The 16,864-nt window shown below is 40.3% G+C and overlaps 1 protein-coding gene across 1 annotated transcript in view; it reads right to left on the bottom strand.

The window, feature by feature from the left end:
* LOC113010916 (NACHT, LRR and PYD domains-containing protein 12-like) overlaps positions 1 to 16,864 on the bottom strand; it is a gene marked incomplete at its 5' end in the record, with an annotated part of 31,493 nt that overhangs the window by 4,413 nt on the left and 10,216 nt on the right. The window contains 3 exons of the mRNA XM_026150197.1: positions 2,757 to 2,930; positions 12,887 to 13,060; positions 15,914 to 16,090. Coding sequence (XP_026005982.1) covers positions 2,757 to 2,930; positions 12,887 to 13,060; positions 15,914 to 16,090 — 525 coding nt within the window. The remainder of the gene's footprint in view (positions 1 to 2,756; positions 2,931 to 12,886; positions 13,061 to 15,913; positions 16,091 to 16,864) is intronic.

The following is a 16,864-nucleotide window of genomic DNA, read 5'->3' on the forward strand; positions in this document are numbered from 1 at the left end:
TTTCAAGTGAAATACAAAAAAATGTGGCTTTTTTACAACAAAGATACTATGAGGTAGGAGGCAAATCTGCAAAATTACTGGCCTATAAATTAAAAAAAAAACAACAATCAGAAAATATAATACATAAAATAAAGGATCCTCAAACAAATAACGTTGTGTATAAATTGGAAGACATTCAGTTAGCTTTTTTAAAATTTTACAAAGAACTATACACACAACCTAGAGTGGATGTTAAAGGTATGATATCTTTCTTGGACTCACTTTGCTTACCAAAGCTGAATGAAAACCAGAATATAACCTTAATCAAGGACATATCTGAAATTGAAATTAAAAAAGCTATTTCAAAATTAAAACCTAATAAATCCCCAGGCCCGGATGGATTCCCATCAGATTGGTATAAGGAAATGAAAGAGTTATTGATTCCCTTGATGAGAACATCATTCAATTATATTTTAAAGACGGGAGTAATCCCCCCATCTTGGAATGAGGCTTCTATTTCCTTAATAGCTAAAGAAGGAAAGGACAGACTTGATTGTGGAAATTACCGCCCTATTAGTGTTCTTAACCTGGACTATAAGATATTCACATACATCCTTGCCAAAAGAATTGAAAATATTCTTGTTCATATAATTAGCTTGGATCAGACTGGTTTTATTAAGCAGAGACAAACGCAAGATAATGTTCGCCGAACATTACATGTTATTGATTATGTTGGGAAAAATAAAATTCAGATTGTCCTTATGAGCTTAGATGCTGAAAAGGCCTTCGATCGGGTTAATTGGGAATTTCTATACAAAGTCATGGGCAAGTTTGGATTTCATCAATCGTTTATCAGGATTATACAAGCACTATATAAATCACCAAGGGCAAGAATTAAAGTTAACAGGGCGCTTTCTAATGTTTTTAATTTACAGAGAGGGACACGTCAGGGTTGCCCTTTAAGTCCCTCACTCTTTGCTCTTTTCATAGAGGCCCTGACTCAAAGTGTTATACAAAGCAATAATATTACTGGAGTCAAGATCATGGGTCGAGAGCATAAGATTTCCTTGTTTGCTGATGATATTTTGCATTACTTGACAAATCCAAACATTACTTTCCCCAAGCTGTTGTCACTTCTGGAGACCTTTAGCTCAATATCAGGTTAGAAGCTAGATATATCGAAGACTCAGGTATTAACTTTTAATTATAAGCCAAATCAGGAAATTAAGTCTAAAGTCAATTTGAACTGGGAGTCGGAGCAGATGAAGTATCTTGGAGTAAATATTACTAAAGATCTCTCTAAGATATATAATGCAAATTTTAATCCTTTGTGTTATAAAATAAATGAGGATAGTAAAAGATGGAACTTATTACCATTTTTAAATTTTGAATCACGTATTGATACAGTTAAAATGAATATCTTGCCCAAGATGCTTTATCTGTTCCAAACACTCCCAGTTGAAATAACTGATAAACAATTTCAGGAATGGGACAAAATAATCTCTAGGTTCATATGGCAGGGGAAAAAACCACGGATTAAGTATCAAACTATTCAGTTGGCTAAAGACAAAGGGGGGTTGGGGTTCCCATGTTTGAAAGATTATTATATTTCAGCTCAATTGAGGATATTAGTGTGTTGGTGTAATGTAGACTACCAAGCGAGATGGAAAGAAATAGAAATATAAACAGTGGCCTTAAGAGATTTTCCAATTCAGGTAATCTTAGGCGATGTGACACTCATTAAAAAAACAAATTCATCAAGGAAACCAATGGATTAACCTGCCTTTAAAACTTTGGTTACAATTTCTTAATAAGAATGATTGGAATGAAGAGGTTAGGATTTTAAGATGGTGCGCTTTTGATTTTGATTTTTTACCCAATAAGTTAGATGTAAGATATAAAAAATGGGCAGGACAAGGCTTAATGGCATATTGTATGTTTTACGATAAGGGAATTCTTAGGGACTTCCATTGAGTAAAAGATCAATACCAGTTAAGCAAAATGGATATTTTTAGGTTTCTTCAAATTAGGCATCACCTACATAACTTTATACCTAAGAGAACAGATCTTTTCTCTTTACCTGTTTTGAATATATTTGTCAAGGCTTACCAGGCAGATCCCAGCCTCAAGGTGATTTCTAGACTGTATAAGGGTATACAAGAGGTTAAGAAGCGGAATACTACCTACATTTAAAAAAATGGGAAAGGGAAACAAATACAGCAATTTCAAATGACATTTGGTATCAGCAGTGTGCTTTTCAGTGGAGAATTTCTAGTTCTAATATATGGAGATGTTTTGGTTGGAAGAGTCTCTGTAGGTTTTTTATTACTCCTGCACAAAGTAAACATTATTGTAATCACTCTAGCTGCTGGAGAAACTGTGGGGCCCAAGGAATAAAACATTTCCACTTGTTTTGGTCTTGCCCAATGATCAACATTTTTTGGGTATCGATTCATTCTGAGTTACAGATCATTTTTAGTATGCAACTTCCCTTTAATTGGGATGAACTTTTGTTTGGATATTTATACTCAGTGAATGTATCAGGAAAGGTGGGCAGGCCGCATGTGGGCCGCGGGCCATACGTTGAGTCTCACTGTTTGAAATGTGAACATTGTTCTGCTGCAGTCAATGGACTAAACCAGAGAAGAAGAAAACAGACTTTACCATGAAGATCCTCAGTGTGGATCAGTATAATATCAGCCTGATGTCTGCAGTTTAGTGTCAGCACAACTTTCACATCATATTCATCTCAGCACAACTAAAACATGCTGACTGACCTCAGAGTTTCAAGTCCACATCCTGGACTCTCCAGGAAACCACACAGATGCTTCACTCCTGAATCCTGCAGGTAGTTGTAGCTCAGTTTCAGCTGTCTCAGATGGGAGGGGTTGGACTTCAGTGCTGCTGCCAGATAATCACAGCTGATCTCTGACAAACCACAGTCCTTCAATCTGTATAAAGAATGAAAGATGTAAGTTTATTAGACAAAGTGTGAGCTTGAAATCATTCAGTGTTTCATCATCTGTTCAGAGCTGAAGAAGGTTCAGAATGTAGAAGTTTAAAAAATGGAAACTCCAAACAGCTGAAGCCAACAAGAAGCAGCTTCAAACAGGAAACTGTGCAGAGTTTCAGACTATATGTCCTGATGCAGCCAGTTGGATTTTGGAGATTTGAATCTCTGTTCTGTGACTAAGTCCTTGAATCATTTCTTCCAGTTGGTCCAACAAGACAGACTAAGTATTGGACATGTGTTGTGGCTCCATTAGGGGAGCTTCTAAATGTGATGTGATGGCCCCTCTGGGTCTGTCAGGTCACAGGACTGAAGAGAGCTCAAACTGGGCACACAGTTGTTCCAGTCTGGACCAAAGACTCTATACTGGGACTGAGGGACTGCTTTGACTGCACCCACTGGGACGTTTTAAAGGCTCATGTTCCCACTTAGATCATTGATTTCTATTTACATTTCTTTCTGGGAAAAATGGGGATTACTTTGAAAACAGGAAGTATTTTCCCCAATAAGCAGCCCTGGATGAGTAAATCACTCCAACATGTTCTCAGGCAGAAGAAGCTGTCTTGTTATGAGGGAGAGAAGAAAAAGATTGAGGCACAGAAACTTGTTGAAAGAGAGATAAAGCAGCTAAAATCAGGTGTAAAAGTAAAGCAGAGGATGAGCTGAATAAAGGACACTCAAGCCTGGCTTGGAAAGGAATGAAGTCCATGGTGGGGATGCAGAACAAGGAGCAAAGATGAATGCGATGCTGAATCAGCAGAAGACTTGGACTCATTTGATTCCAGCTTTGATATCATTGATTTCAATGAAGAGCTTTGTGATTGTAGCAAAGGGCTGGTAGCTCTGAGAGTCCCACTGATGAGGTGTTTGTGTGGAAATCTCTTAGTTTGATCAAAGAGAGAAAAAGCCCTGGTCCTGATGCTGTGGGAGGGAAATGATTGAAGTGTGCTGTGAGGAACTGACTGGGAAATTTCCACACATTTTCCAGTCCTCCTTGGAACAACAGGAAGTTCCCAGCATATGGAAACAAAGGATAAGTGTCCTATGGCACTCAGTAGGTATGGGTACCGGTATCCGGTGCCATTATGGCACCAGTTCTGACATAAACGGTAGTAACCAAACCGAAAAGCAGTGCACATTTCGGTGCTTTTTTTTCCCGACATGTCATACACTTTGGATTCTTGCCAATCATTTTACCTTTCCAAGTACAGTAGGCAGGCCCAGGTACCTACGTTCTTTTAGAGCAGAGCTACAGATTAAAATTGACCAAGGCGAAGCAGTCAAAGGTCTGGCTGTACTTCTCAGCAAAAGATTCAAACTCAGCAGCCTGCAACAAGTGCTTTAAGGCAGCGGTCCCCAACCCCCGGGCCTCGGACCGGTACCAGTCCGTGAGTCGTTTGGTACTGGGCCGCGAGAGTTGAGGCTCAGGTGTGAAATGTATCGTTTTCAGGGTTTTTATCGGTTTTCAGCGTTATTTTGTTATCGTTTTTATCATTTACTCGGTTTTCCTTGGTCTTTTCACGTGTGTTATGAAAAAATTTTCTTTTTTCGGTACCGGTACTAGTTTTATTTAGTTGTATTTATCTGCGACACCTTAAAGGCCGGTCCATGAAAATATTGTCGGGCATAAACCGGTCCGTGGCGCAAAAAAGGTTGGGGACCGCTGCTTTAAGGTGATACTGTGCAAAGGAGGTAACACCCAGTGTTGAGGAGTAACGGAATTAAAAGTAACGTATTTAAAATACAAAATATGAGTAACTGTATTCCGTTACAGTTACCGTTTAAAAAGGTGGTATTCAGAATACAGTTACTTTGTTGAAATAAATGGATTACATGGCGGTATTTTCCTGATTCATATTGTCGCGGGTACGTTCTGTTGTTCCAGGCGGCAGCGTTACTGTTGCCATGGTTACAGGGTGTTGCTCTCTCTGCGAATGTGTGTTTCCTGGGTGAGAGAGCGCCTTTTTGTTGTTGTTGTTGTTGTGCTAAGCTAATAGGCGGAATGCTACAAGCATAGCCCTAAAGAATGTAGCCTCATGGACAGTGTAGTCCGTGCTGCAGGGAGAATGGACTGCCATACACGTTATTTTTCTGTGAGCGTGAGGAGGGAGAAAAAGCAAAAGTATGAGTTGTCATCGAGCATAAACGGGAGCTGGAAGCATGTTAATATAACAATAACCACTGTAGCCAAAAAGAGTGCCTGATAAGTCCAGTTGTAAGTACGCTATTAAGACTCGACTGTTCGCTGTGTTTGTGTTTTCCTCTGAAACAATAAGTTCCGTTGGAGCAGCCTTTCTCTTTCTCTCGCTAGCAAACTTGACCCAGACAACAAAGTAAAGCTAATTTTTGGGTACGAGCCGCGGACCTCCAGCAATAGCAGTAAATCACATTCATGTAGTTGTAAACAGCATGATAATATATTTACGATGGCCCTGAGAGGTCAATAGGACTGCAACTTCAGAAAACACTTGCAAAAAGAAAAATGCTGCAAAAAGGAAAATGCTGCAAAAGCACACAAAACACAATGGAAATGTTTCTGGAGAGAAAATAACCCGAAGGACCCGGTTATTTTCTCTCCCGACGGAACTACATTCATTTAGTCAAAGGAGCTTGCAAATAAAAGCGTCTGGACTTCTTTAACCCTTTAAGACCGCCAGAGCTTATATTATATTTTTACATGCTGTGGAGCCATTTTTTGGAGCATTTCAAGTTGCTATACATCAATACAACCATTATAGCCCAAACTTTAATAATATGCATGCATTAGATGCATAGTAATTACATAAATTGCAAAAAAGTGCAATAAACTACAAAAAAATTGAAAATCGTTTTTGTTTTTTTAACATATATTTCTTGTTAGAGAAATTTAAGAGGTTTATCCGTCAAAACTGTAAATACAAAAAAGTTGCACAAACTAGTTTCCCACCACAGGAAATTTATTTTAAGTGTCTTCATAGTTTTATTTTTGAAATACACCAATTTCTATATACTGCAGGAAAAACGGAAATAAATATTATAGTGCAAATTTGCAAAATAACAGCATATGCATCAAAATAAACTATTTCCAGCAGTGCAATATGAGTCTTAAGCATCCCAGAAACGACACAGAAAGTCATGAAGTCAAACATAACTTTTAAAAACACAAGTATAAGCTCATGAGGCCACGATGGTAAAAGAAACTACATTTCCGCAAAATGACGTCACTTCCGGTTTCGGGCAGGTCATGCGGTCATGTGATAGTTCGCGCTGATGGACGTAGGAAGTGTTACAAACAGCTGATCGGATCGGCAAAGCGTGTTTCTGGAATATCATGTTTTTGTTGCTGCAAGTGATTTTTATGCAGTTTTTGCAAAGCTATATGTGGAAGGAAACTGTGACCGAGGACAAGCTGATGGCATAAGATGTAAGTACAACTCCTCCAGTTTCATATGCAAAAAAAATGATTGCGCTAGCTTACGTGGTTGCAGAGCTACCAGGCTTTAAAAATAGTTACGCAAAAAAGAGCGTGCCCGCTCCGATCGGCTGTAAAGGGTTAAGTTACTTGAAGACGTTTCACCTCTCATCCGAGAAGCTTCTTCAGTTCTAAGGTCAAATGGTGGAGAGTCCCAGATATAAACCTAGTGGGAGTGACCCCCCACAGAGGGACAAAAGGACCCCCTGATGATCCTCTAATCGCCTGAGACAAGGTGTGAAACTGGGTGTGGGTCCCAATCAGCCAGAGTTTCGGGTGAGCTCATTGTGAAACCTGGCCCCACCTTATCATGCGAATTCCTGAGATCAGATGGCCCAGGATGTGAGTGGGCGTTAAGGCGTCTGGGAAGGGATCTCAAAACTGGATTATAGATGGCAGAGAGTTGGTGTCGTAAACCCCCGCCTCTGTTCAAAGATGGTCGCTCACAGTGGACATAGATGCCTTCTTTCACTCCTCTTTCAAACCATCTGTCCTCTCTGTCCAAAATGTGAACATTGGCATCCTCGAAAGAGTGTCCTTTGACCTTAAGATGCAGATGGACTGCTGAGTCTTGTCCTGTGGAGGTGGCTCTTCTGTGTTGTGCCATACGCTTGTGAAGTGGCTGTTTGGTCTCTCCAATGTAGAGGTCTGGGCATTCCTCGCTGCACTGTACAGCATACACCACATTGTTAAGTCTGTGTTTTGGCGTTTTGTCTTTCGGGTGAACCAGTTTTTGTCTGAGCGTGTTGCTGGGTCTGAAATGCACCGGGATGTCATGCTTGGAGAAAACTCTCCTGAGTTTTTCTGATACACCGGCTACATAGGGGATGACAATGTTATTGCATCTGTCCTTCTTATCCTCCCTCGCTGGTGTCTGGTCTTCTTTTCTGTGCCTCTTTGCTGACTTTAAGAACGCCCATTTAGGATAGCCGCACGTTTTGAGTGCTTCCTTTACATGTGTGTTCCTTCTTTTTTCCTTCAGGCTTAGAGGGAACATGTTCTGCCCGGTGGTGTAGGGTCCTAATTACTCCAAGTTTGTGTTCCAGAGGGTGATGGGAGTCAAAGAGGAGGTACTGGTCCGTGTGTGTGGGCTTCCGGTAAACTTCGATGTTGAGGTTGCCGTTCTCTTCAATGTGCACAGCGCAGTCCAGGAAAGGCAAACAGTTGTCCTTTGTGTCTTCCCTGGTGAACTTGATGTTTTTATCCACAGCGTTAATGTGCGCAGTGAAGGATTCCACTTCTTGTGTCTTGATTTTGACCCATGTGTCGTCTACATATCTGTACCAGTGGCTGGGTTATATCTGGGACTCTCCACCATTTGACCTTAGAACTGAAGAAGCTTCTCGGATAAGAGGTGAAACGTCTTCAAGTAACTTAAAGAAGTCCAGATGCTTTTCTTTGCAAGCTCCTTTGACTACGATGACCTGGATAACTGAGAACCTTCACAGACATACATTCATGTAGTTGTAAACAGCATGATAATATATTTACGGTGGCCCTGAGAGGCCAATACAACTGCAACTTCAGAAAACACTTGCAAAAAGAAAATTGCTGCAAAAAGAAAAACACTTGCACTTATTTATGTGCAAATGTTTAATAATGAAGAACATTAAAACATTACTGTTGGCCACATGCCGGCCAAGTTATGTGACATTAGCGAAATTTGTACTTTCAGCATTTACTTTGTTTTAAAGCCTTTACTTTATGCGCCGTTTGATAGTCGACCTTAATCTTACAGAGATTGTGATGATTTTGTGGATAATTAAACTCAGTCATATATCCACAAACACAACAAGCTGAAAGTCAGTGATGCTGCTCGGTTTGCAGTCCTGAATATCACGGCACAAGCAGGATTCACTGCACTGTTAATGTTAGCTATGTTATATTGCTGCCTCCGTTCGGTGGTTTCGAGCCAAACAGACTTTAACGTGTGTTTGAACGAGCTGACGGTTCACTCGTTAAGCTGAAAGAAAGATGCTTTAATCACAGGAGTCACACATGTGTCCGCTGTACCATCTGGGAACTTTTCTTGTTTAGCACTCGTAATAACACAAGCACTAAATCCTCCTTCTCTTGTGCTGTTGTGTAGCAGTGTGTACACCTGAGACTGTCACCTGTCTGTCTGTCCTGCACTCTCTCCCTGTTTCTTTCTCTCTGACTGTGTAATAAAAGTATGAACATGTGTTTATAAGTTACACTTGTGTTTGAATCCTGCAGCTTATCACACATTTGATTTCTATGTGTGACAACTGCAAGTGTCCAGAGTGAGGACAGACTGAGGGACACACTGCTGCACATCATCTGTGAGGCTTTGCACCCCTGATGATCCACCAGGACAAACTCAGCAGTGTGTGAGGAAGAGGAGGAGGAAGAGCCAGCAGCAGCTGACAGATGGAGAGAATAGACAGACTGTTCCCTGTTTTTTCAAGGACTGATAGAAAAGTTTAAAATAACTAATTGTCTGTCCTGAATCAGTCTTATTAGGTAATGTCCAAATAATGTGATCATCCCAGTGTTTTCAGTGTGGGAGAAAGTACTCAGGGCCTTCAGGTTACACACTATGAAAGGCAGCAACAAGTTTAACATTCAGAAACCTAAAGTATGTATCAGCAGCAGGATGGAGCTAAAAATAAATGTTTGTTTCAGTTCTATGAAGCTTTGAGTATTTTGGATTAGTAGCACTGCTGTGTTTGTTGCATCATATTATTGTAATTGTTTATATGTGTTCTGCCTTTTATAACTTAAACTGGATATTATAGTTGTAAACTGCCGTAGAGCTCCCTCTAGTGGCTGCTTTTTAATATGGCTTTGGTTACGTTGGGAAGGGAAAAATGAGAACATGAAAAAGAAATAAAAGATGGTGGAAAGTGATACCGTAATGTTATCGTTCTAAGCTGATACGGACCTTAAAATGTTGTTGCCTTGGACAAGATATGTCTGTAGGTATGAGTGTCGATAAAATAATTATTATCTTTTGTTTTGTGTAAAAATTGTACGTTAATTTGTACATTTGAAAGTTTTATTTTGTTAGCTTGCAGTAATAGTGTAACAAGCTAGTTTACAATATTAGTTAGCTAATACAGTATTTTGTACTTTCAGTTTTACGATGGTCAAAGAGAAGGCAATGGTCAGAGGCCATTCTTCAATAAAACAGCGCAAAAAGGAAAATAAGTCTGGTTATTGGAGCATCGTTATCTCGCTGTCTAGCTGGTGAAACTAAGAGACTCAGGGCGAGGACAGCATAATATGCTTTATATATTCTGAGGTAAGTTGATCTATAGTGTTAAATCATATTCTATAAGGATGTTATGTGTTTGTGTACTTTCTACCCAGTTTGACCCATTTAGCAGAAGTCAGCCTGTTTAAGGCTCTGATGTCTATTCTGTATGACTTAAAGCAGTTATGACATGGTCTGATTTTCTCACCCAATAAAGGAATATTTAATATATCAGTCTACTCTTCATTCTATCAGAAACAGTTATTACAGCTCGTACATTTTCTTTTTACACATATATGTAAGCATTGAGCCAAATTTAGTAATGCCAACATACTAAAAGAACAATATTTGTCTCATATATAATACATCTATAGATACACTGTCAAAGATACTTGTCTTTGAGTGAAGATTTAAGGTGATAGGAAATATAAATGAATGCAACTTGAATCTTTACTGAAGCTCAGTATTTGACACTGAGTTCAAACTCACTGCTGTAATAACTAATAACGATTAATATAACTATAATATTGGCCATATTATATTTACATTACCAAAGTGAGATGACTTTAGTCTCATGAACAACATTAGCTACTTGTTATTTAGTAGCTAATCTTTAAATGACTGTTCAGTACAGAAATGAAGCCCAACAATCATGTTTTACAGTCCTGTGGTCTCAGCCTCAGATACTTATCAAATCACAAAAAGCTCATGTAGAAACAAATGTACAAAATATGTTCTCCTTCATTTCTGTCAAACAAAGCTGTATGAAAAGTTTCTAGCTGTTAGTTTCATGGTTGCTAAGCAACCTGGGCAGCGCCATGGAGGCCAGACCATCCCATTTCACAAGCCTACAAGCCTCGCACTTCCGGCCTCAGCGGTCTTTGAGTACGCGGCCCTTGAGGACCATTAAGGCTGCGTACTTTATGGCTGCAGAGCCTGAATTGGGATACAGCTGTACATACATGTTTTGGTTCGTGCAACTGGTCCGTCGGGTTATTGTCTCCCCAGAAACATTTCCGTTGTGTTTTGTGTGCTTTTGCAGCATTTTTCTTTTTGCAGCACTTTTCTTTTTGCAAGTGTTTTCTGAAGTTGCAGTCCACTTGGCCTCCCAGGGCCACCGTATATATAAGTAATCCAAAGTATTCAGAATATGTTACTCTCATTGAGTAACGTAACGGAATACGTTACAAAATACATTTTGGGGCATGTATTCTGTAATCTGTAGTGGAATACATTTTAAAAGTAACCTTCCCAACACTGGTAACATCTAATGAAACACCCGGCGACGCATAGCATTTTTTTTAAAAGCCAAGAAATGCACCATATTTGATAGCTTGCTGCAAGACCTCACACTGAGCACATGTGGGTGTGGTGCCTGTTATCGTACCCGGAGTTAGCAACATCCCCCAAGAACCCAAAGAGGAGAGTCCTGGCCCCTAGCCCTGCCAGTGTAGCAGAAATGATGAGGGATGATGATGGCAGCAGCAGCCGTTCTTCTCTGCGTGAGTAGCTTAATGTTGTTTGTGTGTAATTTACGTTGAGTGGCTAACCACGTTATTACATTAATGCATGTAAGGTGAACTAGCAAACACCGTCATAGTTACATGCGGCTGTCTTCTTATTTGATGGCAGGTACTCCCTTAACCCTGGCCAAAAAGGCTAAAATGACCAAAGAAAAAGTGGAAAACAGCTAAACATGAGAGGTTTTTGGACAAAGTTTGTGTTCTCCATTCTTTAAGCACCGGTTCGAGCACCGTTTAAGCACGGGCACCGTTTCAAAAGTACCGGATTGGCACCGGTATCGCATAAGACCTAAACGATACCCATCCCTAGCACTCAGTGATGATGGTCCTGTGGCCCCACCACCTCCACCTCTTTGTAAAGGAACTAACTGTAATCTGAAGCTTCAAGTGGAACTAAGACTTCCCTAACTAGGTGGCAGTGTCTGATGAGAAAGCGTTAGTGGAGCTGGCCTGGAGTCAGAAACAGGAAGATGCAGGATTTGGGCTGAAATGGGGAAAAGTGGTTCGCACTAGTGCCTTAAAGCAAGAAGATTGTAGGTTGAAGCTTGTTGGCCTTTCTGTGGAGGTTGGATGTTCTCCCACAGTCCAATGAAATGCTGCTTAGGTTCATTGGTGCTTCTAAATTGGCTGTAGGTGTGGATGTGAGAGAGTGCTTCTCTGTCTCTCTCTGCTGGCCCTGTGATGGACTGCTCACCTGTGCAGGTGGACCACGCCTCTTGCCCTATGACAGCTAGGGCACAGGCTGCAGCCCTGTGAGCCTAAGCTGAATAAACAGTTAGCAAAAATGATCCATAGATGGCCTGAAATCCCCCAGTTAGCAGTTTGGTAGATAGCTATGACATGCTAATCCCATCCAGCAGCTGTATTCTACCTGTAAGCTGATCCCTGCTGAGCCAAAGCACTTTTTCATATACAAATTACAACCTTTAATAGAAACCTATTGGTCAGCATCTTATTAGCCTGCTGTTAGCTTCATTCCACAGAAAACTGAGAGAAACTAACAGGGTTGATAAAGAATAAAGAGAAATGTGCTGATTTAAAGCCTTTGAAGTGCTTCAGATGATCTCTGTCCACTTCTGTCCACTCATTCATTCATGTAAGCTTTCTAATGCAGCTTTGATCTTCACAGTCTGCTTCATGAAACTCATTCTAACCCTGAATGTCAGAGTGTTCCTCCTTCTCTTTCCCATCATTCATGCTGGCAGTGGAGGAGATTTGGATGTTGGACTGTGTTTTGGATGATGCGTGTATGTTTGTGTTGGACTGCTGTCTGTAAAGCAAACGCACATTTTGCTTTGGATTTCAGTGTCAGACAGACTTTAAGGTGGAATGAAGAGTTTGAGAGTTTCACAGTGAATTATCCAGTGGAGGATTTTTTTTCTTCTTTGAAGGTTTGAAATGTGAACATTGTTCTGCTGCAGTCAATGGACTAAACCAGAGAAGAAGAAAACAGACTTTACCATGAAGATCCTCAGTGTGGATCAGTATAATATCAGCCGGATGTCTGCAGTTTAGTGTCAGCACAACTTTCACATCATATTCATCTCAGCACAACTAAAACAGTGTCTATCAGTGCGCCCCGGTGTAACTGTGGCTACAATGTAGATGCCATCACCAGCGTGTGAATGTGGGTGTGAATGGGTGGATGACTGAATGTAGTGTAAAGCGCTATACAAATACAGGCCATTTAAAACATGTTGACTGACCTCAGAGTTTCAAGTCCACATCCTGGACTCTCCAGGAAACCACACAGATGCTTCACTCCTGAATCCTGCAAGTTGTTGTCGTACAGGTCCAGCTCTCTCAGATGGGAGGGGTTGGACTTCAGTGCTGCTGCCAGATAATCACAGCTGATCTCTGACAAACCACAGAAACTCAATCTGTATAAAGAATGAAAGATGTAAGTTTATTAGACAACGTGTGAGCTTGAAATCATTCAGTGTTTCATCATCTGTTCAGAGCTGAAGAAGGTTCAGAATGTAGAAGTTTAGAAAATGGAAACTCCAAACAGCTGAAGCCAACAGGAAGCAGCTTCAAACAAACACAACAAGAGAAAAAACTCTGAATGTTTCACATTAAAGTCGTACATTTATCATAAAAACAGGACAAAGACTTGAAAAAGTTGTGTTTTTCCTTCCAGGAACCACAAGGCTTCACTTTTAACCCTTTACAGCCGATCGGAGCGGGCATGCTCTGTTTTGTGTAACTATTTTTAAATCCCGGCAGCTCTGCAACCACGTAAGCTGGCGCAATAATTTTTTTTGCATATGAAACCGGAGGAGTTGTACTTACATCTGATGCCATCAGCTTGTCCTAGGTCACGGTTTCCTTCCACATATAGCTTTGCAAAAACTGCATAAAAAGCGCTTGCAGGAACAAAAACATAATATTCCAGAAACACGCTGTGCCGATCCAATCAGCTGTTCATAACACTTCCTATGTTGGAATAGACGTCAGCGTGAACTTTTGCATTTCCGCCATTACCTGCCCGAAACCGGAAGTGACGTCATTTTCGCGGAAATGTAGTCTTTTTTATGATCAGGGCTTCAGTGCCCTTAGGACTCATATTGCACTGCTGGAAATAGTTTATTTTGATGCATATGCTGCTTTTTTGCAAATTTGCAGTATAATATTTATTTTCTTTTTTCCTGCAGTGTATAAAAATTGGTGTATTTCAAAAATAAAACTATGAAGGCACTCAAAATAAATTTCCTGTGGTGGGAAACTATTTTGTGCAACTTTTTTGTATTTACAGTTTTGAGGGATAAGCCTCTTAAATTTCTCTAACTAGAAATATATGTTAAAAAAGCAAAAACGATTTTCAATTTTTTTGTAGTTTATTGATCTTTTTTGCAATTTATGTAATTACTATGCACTTAATGAATACATATTATTAAAATCTGGGCTATAATGGTTGTATTGATGTATAGCAACTTGAAATGCTCCCAAAAATGGCTCCACAGCAGGTAAAAATATAATATAAGCTCTGGCGGACTTGGTTCTATGGTAGGTCTTAAAGGGTTGAAGGTGAAGTGTGAAAGAAATGGACATATTTGAAGTCCAACACCTTTTTCCAGTCACATTATTAAAGCAGACAAACTACAAGCTCATTTTCATTCCAACAAGTCATCTTCTGACCTGGACTAACAACACTGGTCTCTATGTGCAGCTGGCTGTGAGACCAGTGCTCAGGGAGCGTCTACAAAGTGCAACACTGAAAGAACATCACACACTCATTTGCTTCCAGCACTTTCACACAAACATCTACTGTCATTATTGTCACCAAACTCTGTGGATCCTTTATTGCAAATTCAAATGGGATCAAATGGTCAGACAAAAGAGGGTTATGAGGAAATATGATGTGTATTAGCAGCAAGTTATTGAATCACTTTGCACATTGTAGACGCTCCCTGAGCCTCACAGCCAGCTGCACATGGACCAGCTGACATTACCCAGCATTAGAGGCGGGTGTAAAAAAATGGATTTTCCTATTTAAATGGTTTTAATTTGAATAAAGCGATGTTGATTCATTCAATCCTGAATCGATTTTTAATATAAATGTATTTTGCCAGAATCTCAGGTTAAAGCTCCCAAAAGTATTTCAACAACAAGCAAACAGATAAAACAGTAAATGAGAGCAGCTAAACACACAAAGATGGAAACACAGAGCGTGGATCGTTCACTCGACGGCACGTACACGGACACGCCGTCGGGGCTGAAAGTGGACAGCTCACAGATCCTGAAGCTGCAGGTTTCATCTGTCTCCAACCAAAACTGACTGAACCAGCAGCAGAAGAAGATCCAAACTACGCTTTACGTTTGATGAACATCGTCATGAATTCTCTCTGACTTTGACGTTTACTTCCTGCACAGCTCTCTCTCTCTCAGTGTACTTCAAGAACAGTTTACCTTCAAAAATCTGTTTCCTGCATTATTCACTGCTTATTACGCACCAGTCTGCTGTTGTGTTCACTGCTGTCGGCCTCTGAAAACAAAGCCTCATTTCTGCTGTTCAATACTGAAGAAATTTAAACCTTTTAAAATGATGACAGATTACAAACTCTCAGCTGTGTCTGTAATCAAACCTCTGTAACTTTGCTTCACTTCAGCAGCATCAGCTCATGTTCACATGTTGATTCATGGTTTGCTTCAGTTTTTGATGGACTGCAGAATATTTTGAAGGTTATCTGCTATAAAAAGCCAGAAGAGGAAAATCTGCTTCATGTGTTTCTGTTTGATCCTCAGTGACTTTGACACAAAGGCCTCTGCTGTGATGATCACACCTCTGATCAAGTCTCACAGTGTCAGCTTTGTTTTTATACATATGGATATGTGCTGATAAATGATCAGAGTTATAATATTTCCCACTGTCTGCTGTGTGCCGTGACCTTTGACCTGCTAAAGACAGTCAGCTGTGGATTATTCATTGTTGTGTCTGATACTTAGAACTGTGAGGAAGAACACTACACAGTTAATCAGGGTCCCCTCTCTCTGAATCAGGGAAGGTGGGCAGGCCGCATGTGGGCCACGGGCCATACGTTGAGTCTCACTGTTTGAAATGTGAACATTGTTCTGCTGCAGTCAATGGACTAAACCAGAGAAGAAGAAAACAGACTTTACCATGAAGATCCTCAGTGTGGATCAGTATAATATCAGCCTGATGTCTGCAGTTTAGTGTCAGCACAACTTTCACATCATATTCATCTCAGCACAACTAAAACATGCTGACTGACCTCAGAGTTTCAAGTCCACATCCTGGACTCTCCAGGAAACCACACAGATGCTTCACTCCTGAATCCTGCAGCTTGTAGTTGTAGCTCAGGTCCAGCTCTCTCAGATGGGAGGGGTTGGACTTCAGTGCTGCTGCCAGATAATCACAGCTGATTTCTGACAAACCACAGCCCCTCAATCTGTATAAAGAATGAAAGATGTAAGTTTATTAGACAAAGTGTGAGCTTGAAATCATTCAGTGTTTCATCATCTGTTCAGAGCTGAAGAAGGTTCAGAATGTAGAAGTTTAGAAAATGGAAACTCCAAACAGCTGAAGCCAACAGGAAGCAGCTTCAAACAAACACAACAAGAGAAAAAACTCTGAATGTTTCACATTAAAGTCGTACATTTCTCATAAAAACAGGACAAAGACTTGAAAAAGTCGTGTTTTTCCTTCCAGGAACCACAAGGCTTCACTTTTAAAGGTGAAGTGTGAAAGAAATGGACATATTTGAAGTCCAACACCTTTTTCCAGTCACATTATTAAAGCAGACAAACTACAAGCTCATTTTCATTCCAACAAGTCATCTTCTGACCTGGACTAACAACACTGGTCTCTATGTGCAGCTGGCTGTGAGACCAGTGCTCAGGGAGCGTCTACAAAGTGCAACACTGAAAGAACATCACACACTCATTTGCTTCCAGCACTTTCACACAAACATCTACTGTCATTATTGTCACCAAACTCTGTGGATCCTTTATTGCAAATTCAAATGGGATCAAATGGTCAGACAAAAGAGGGTTATGAGGAAATATGATGAAATGTTGTGTATTAGCAGCAAGTTATTGAATCATTTTCCTCAGAAACCAAACAAAATGATTGACAAACATGTTTTTACAAACTCAGTGTTGGACTTGGATCAGCAGGATAAGCTGATGTTTAAAGGCATTTGAGTCTCGCTGTATGAGAGTCC

This window comes from Astatotilapia calliptera, chromosome 18 (genome assembly GCF_900246225.1).
Source record: "Astatotilapia calliptera chromosome 18, fAstCal1.2, whole genome shotgun sequence".
Taxonomy (NCBI): Eukaryota; Metazoa; Chordata; class Actinopteri; order Cichliformes; family Cichlidae; genus Astatotilapia; species Astatotilapia calliptera.